We start from the raw sequence: 6,107 nt of genomic DNA, 5'->3' as shown, positions 1-6,107 counted from the left end.
CAGTAACAATTACAAGTATAGCGACGCGTTTGGATCCTCTCCGGCTCATGCCTTTCTCGCCTGGTTGTTTGTTTCTTATCATAAGTCGGATTATGGAGATATAGCAAGAGGAAATGATAAGCAGAGGAAACACATATCCGAGCATAAAGGCGTACAGAATAAACGTTTGGTAGACCTCTCCAGACCAAGAGAGACTGCAAAGTGTCTCATTACTGGATTCTGATATGCTCGTTTCTGAGTACAACCATAGGGGTAGACTTACCAGTACGGAGAGTACCCACATCATTATGCATATGAGGCGTGTGTTCCGCACCGTCCTAATGCTCAAGGACTTCATCGGATATTTCAAGGCCATGTAGCGATCCAAACTCATTGCCGTTAAGAGGAACACGCCTGTAAATTGATTCATTCCATCGAAGGACATTACAAATTTGCACATGGCGTTACCAAATATCCATTTGGTGGTCACAAATTGGTGCGATATGAAAGGTATGGTGAGCATAAATAGGAAATCGGCAGTAGCTAAGTTTAGAATGTAGATGTTTGGCAACATTTTCATCTTTGAATACAGTAATAGTACGAGAATGACCAAAAGATTACCGATGAAGCCAGATACACTTATAATACCATAGGCTGTGGGGAGTGCGATTGAAACAGCTGCCCGGTCATTGGTAGAATCCGGTGAAAGTGTTGGGCTCGGAAAAACAGAAATGCTGACATCAGGTAAAATAGTGCTGGTTGAATTCAAGTATGTCGATATGTTTGATGATTCTGGTTTGTTTGATCCTTCGGTGAAATTAAAGGAAGAGAAATCATACGCTGTTGACAAAATCGAAGTTGTTGAATTTTCAATCGTCGAATTCCCATCGCTGTAATCGTAGTAGGTCGAATTAAACATGGATGTGGTGTTATCCCCCATCTTTGCAATACGTATTGCTCTGTCGTCAAGTATTTCATATGGTGATACTTGCCACGCGCACAAGTGTTTTTAAACTGAACGCATTAGTGAAGTCCGGAAGTATCCAAAACATTATCATACAGTTCATAAACTTATGAATATAAACACGCCCTCTCGCATTCATAATACATGTATATGTTTTCCCCACGTTTCCCTAACTGAAGATACAAGCGATATTGGTTTTAAATTTAAATGACACGTTCCAAAGATAGAATATGTTTCGTTGGTGATTTCAGAATGATATGTTTGTGACAATAGTTTATGTTGAGATTAAATGAATTTTGCATGACGTATTCATTCTAAAGGACATACGATAGTACTAACTATTAAAATACGTAGAACCCGACTCTGACGTCACAAGCAAAATACATTACGTCATAATATAGATAATGTAAATATTGTGGGCATATTTTATTGTTGTTGCAGTCTGTGCATTAAAAGAGTAATATAACGTCGCTGATTTTAAATTTGAAGGATGTACATTTATTAATTTTTTACATATTTATTCATGCATTTCGATTGCATAGTTTATAAGTTCATGGGGTCAAATTTGTGGTTCATCAGGTCAATAGATACACTGGCGTCACGTTGTTATGAAATTGTTTTCATATGCAAAAATCATACTGATATCATGCCGTGCCATTATTGCATATTTGTCGTGTTTATATCTGTCTATCGTGTCTCAGTCTACATAGCCCGGTGCTCTAAACTATGTCAATACGACGATGCATACTATTGAAATAGATTATTTAATTAATCTCCTTCCTATAAATGGTCAAAACAGTGTTTTGAAGATTAAAATCGAACAAGAAAATACTCAGAAGTCTTCAAAGTATATTTACACCATTACCATTTTTCAGAGAGTTTTTAGTGTCACGGCATCGCACATTCAAAATAATTTCATATTTCATTTCATTTTATTCCATCTCATACTATTTCTGTTACACTAAGTGGTATAATTTATTCTCAATTCATGATGTTAAAGTTGTAATAACAAATTGTAATAATAATGCAATGGAACAAAATGGTTGAGGGTGGCAAATTGCTTTTCGTCACTTTATTCCGTTTATTGTTAGCTATTATTAGCTTGTGGAGCAATTTTATTCATTCAAGATAAACCCCACAGAGGTATATAATCATAGACCTGTCATATTCAGATCAGAAAGCTTTTTGCACATATTAGGATTATTTTGATTCTATTATCTAAAAGAAATTGAAGATTTAGTGATATGGAGTTTGAAGAATATAATCGGAAACTAATAAAAATGATATTAAAAGTTGACATTGTGTGGCGTTATTTTGCCATACTATCCGTGATGCAAGGGTGCACCTAATACCTACGATCTTCCCCTTTGATAACATAAGGTAAACGTGATATTCACAGTGGTTAAAACATGGTGACATTTCTTCTTGAATTACTTGAAAACAACCAGGAACAAGCTTGTACATCGCAAAGTTTTTGGAAATTTGGATAACTCCAATTTTCAGGTAATTTGACTCTTCTTCCTTAAGATAATGGTGCTCTAAAGATATGATCTTGCAAAGTATCTTTTATATGCATTGTATATATTTTGTCGTACTTTAATGACGAATCTTCTTTTGAATACTGGCAACGATGTATCTGTTATTGTTTATGATTGTTCTTTTAAAATACCTACATTTGTAACTTTGTCTTGTTTTTTTAAAGACTGGAGTCAAAACAATATTTCGTCTATGATTCGTAGACTTAGTATTACCCTATGTTTACCCTATATGACTGTATAGAAGATCAATTTTACTACGATTTAATGGACACGTCCCTTAGGCCTAATTCACATAGAACAAATTAAGATTACTTGTACAAACACAGTTTTCCGGTTGACTTCAGCGATAACTAAATAGATCACGAATTTGATATTATAGTAAGTTCTGGTATCATGACAACGAACTGAATATAGGTAGTATTAAGGTTAGATTATTGATGACCCCTGGACACACTTGCTTATTAGTAGTGAACCAATTGGTCTTTCCAGACTGCAAACAGGAAATTGAGAATACAGCGCTCTCGCTCAAATCGTGGGTATGACCATAGTACCATTTCTGTAAGAGCTTTGTCCCTTGGTATTCTGTAGAAGTGTAAATCAGGGATGTTTTTCGTATTGTTCAGACATAGAGGAAACAGCAGGGCTCTATGATTAACTGAGTAACCTATACCATGTATACCCCAAGGTACACACAGACAGGAAGTAGAGCGCCACCATGGCAAACTTTGCAAAGTCCTATTATAAATCTGAATGTGTAAGATGTGATCCAAATCACGTGATTTTTTCAACGTCCAAGTATTTGGATCGAAGTATGTATTAGCACATTAGAAAGAAAAGAATATTGCAAGTGACAATATTTCAAATTTTAACTGACATTGGTCAAGTTGAACTACTTTACTGGCAAACATCCCATAGTAAAAGGCAGTTGAGAAATATTTCCTCTTTACCTAATAGCTATAATATTGGTATCACACCGATCAGTGCTAGTATATATCATGTTCTCTTCACCACATTACTCGACATGAAGATTTTCTGAAGTTACTATTTGCAAAATATTTCTTAGTGATTTATTTGTTGGTGAACCTGATGCTAGATGATTATGCCATGTTGATTTTCGAGAGCAAATGTGATATAGGTATTTGAATTACAAATATTCCGGAAAGTGTGTTTTTAGTGTTGTTTTTTAATATTTGCTGTGATTTGTTTCGTGGAGGGTTCGGGGCAGAATTCTATTCAGATGAGTAACAGACACACTTAACTACAAATGTAGCTTGTTGGAACAGAAGAGATGCATTCTCATTATAAATGCGCTTTACAGGAAATAGCACTAGTGTTAAACCAAGTGTAATGTATTTAATATCCCGTTGCTTGCGGCAGTATCCTTTTGATGTTATGAGATGAGCAAGTTTACAATGAGAAGCCTCAAAAGCATAGTTATACCTGTCTAACTTATATCATGTCAAAGGAATGGAAGAGAGAAAGGTTGCAATGAACTTTGGTTACATCGAATCTGCCGTAAGCGATTCGTGTTATTTTAATGGTGTTATGTCTTCTTTTTTGACATGTCCAAATGGATGTCTTCAAAAGCAATAATGTGTCTAGTTTATTTGTATTGTAACTTTTGTTTTGAGATGTTCAGTTTAATATCTCACATAAAGACCAACATGTATGTTGTTTAATAGTCAAAAGTTAAAGTTTGCACGATGATCGCTATTTGTTTGAGATGAGAAGTATTTTTCTTGGCAACATTTCAAGTGCACACGTCTTTTCAGTAGTTATTCGTGATGGCACGTCACAGTATCTTACTATACAATTCTTGCACTGATAACGTATGTGTTACGGGAATGAATGTTCATAATTACAAATGAAGATTTTTTCTCAGTCAAAAACATGTTTTTTAAGCAAACCCCAAATATTCGCCGAAGTTTCGCCACAGCATCGTCAGGAGTATATTAAAATGGAGACGGGATGATCCCACTGGAGTTAACCCTGATGGTGCTGAAGACACATCGGCGAAATTCGTTCCCATTTTTTTAAATTCAGGGTATATAAATTGAAATTTGTAAAAGATATATAACGGTTGTATAGTTCAAGGTCAAGTATCTATTTGACAAATTGGTGAATAACTCAACTGGGAATTTAACATTGGTTTAGGAACGATTCGATATCTGTTGAGAGGACGGAGAATTAAATTGAATACATAAAGTGTCCTTTGAGGTAGGTAACCGGGCCTTGCCGTCAGCAAGATCATTACCTACTCGTTCACCTTACGTTCTTCATTGTCAGAGAGCACCTACAGGATATTGTTACCATAGTTGACCCTAAAAACGTGCTTATTTGAATTGCTACTTGTGTTTTGGTTTCCAAGTTTTAACATTTCCTTGCATTTGATATATTAACATTCGTCGTATATGTTGTGTTTTTCTACTTGAATGTTGAAATATAGAATTGTGACTGCTTCACATTAATATGAGAAATTATTTGTATTCCTGGGTTAAGATTTCATAATGTGAGTATTATTAAAGTGGCCATATATATGAGAAATGAATATCTGTTTTATATCTTTTTTTTATTTATTAAGACAACTTTACTATGTTTTTCTACTTGCAAAAATACGAAAACATACACCAAGTTCCCACTTTTATGTCAATAAATTGAAGAAAAACCTTCCTGTATGTACAAAAACATACTTTTTACATATTTTGTTTTTAGGGTTTCATAGAAACTTACATGGTAAAGTTACTTTTTTAATCAAAAATCCTAAACTAATACCAATCTGTAATCCGTATGGCCACTTTAAGAGTGGTACTTAGAAAATACCATGTTCTATACATACTGGTAGATTTAAGCACTAGTAAACACATTCTAAGCATTATAATTCCGGTGTTGAAGAAGGATCTTCACTGAAAAACAGCTTGATAAAGGAATTCGCATTAAAGTTAAATCTTAAGCAGTTAATATCCCCGTGGAATTGCATTTTCACTTGCCAAGTTAAAGACTGATAAACGGTGCTCTGCTATTTCACTATGAGTCACCAGTATATATCTTCATTTTTTTTGTAATTCGACTTTGGAAGCAAACCTGTGATAAAAGACTAAGCAATCCGATACGCTACTCGCATGACATACATTACAAGGCAATCAGTTGAAGTCTTGAAATGCAGATCCCTGTGAGACTACATAAAATGAGATCTCAAGTCATCACTCAATGGTGATGCAAAAGACAATGATGTGAATTGGGTTTTAAAGAATCTAACCACTTCTAAATCTTCAAAATGTGTAGTTATCACCTAGTTACTACACGGAGCTTTGTACGTTGCCATCTTTTTATTCAATAGGGATAGTACATTTCAGTGCGTCACGTTTCAGACTAGTCGTGTATTACCGCAGAATTGTTACCTGAGAACTATATATATATATAAGATACCTAACGGGTCGAATGTATTCCCACGTGTTTCTATACACAATATTTATGCTGCATCGTATGTAAACGTCTAGCTTCGGAAAGCTTAAGGTAATGTGCCAAGTAAGCCAACGTCTGGACCGAAATCTCAGTTGATGTTAGGGACTGGTCAGTTTCTCCAGCCTGGGGGGGGGGGACCGGTGGATTCTTAAATTGGGCCGACA

General features: G+C 35.2%; 1 protein-coding gene across 1 annotated transcript in view; it reads right to left on the bottom strand.

Moving 5' to 3' along the window:
* Positions 1-919, bottom strand: part of LOC144443129 (somatostatin receptor type 2-like) — a 1,650-nt gene extending 731 nt beyond the window's left edge. Inside the window, exon 1 of the mRNA XM_078132500.1 lies at positions 1-919. This exon is cut by the window's left edge and continues 731 nt beyond it. Within this exon, the coding sequence (XP_077988626.1) occupies positions 1-919 (919 nt within the window).
* Between the last annotated feature and the right edge of the window lie 5,188 nt (positions 920-6,107).

This window comes from Glandiceps talaboti, chromosome 12 (genome assembly GCF_964340395.1).
Source record: "Glandiceps talaboti chromosome 12, keGlaTala1.1, whole genome shotgun sequence".
Lineage (NCBI taxonomy): Eukaryota > Metazoa > Hemichordata > Enteropneusta > Spengelidae > Glandiceps > Glandiceps talaboti.
This window is presented reverse-complemented; position numbering and strand designations above follow the sequence as displayed.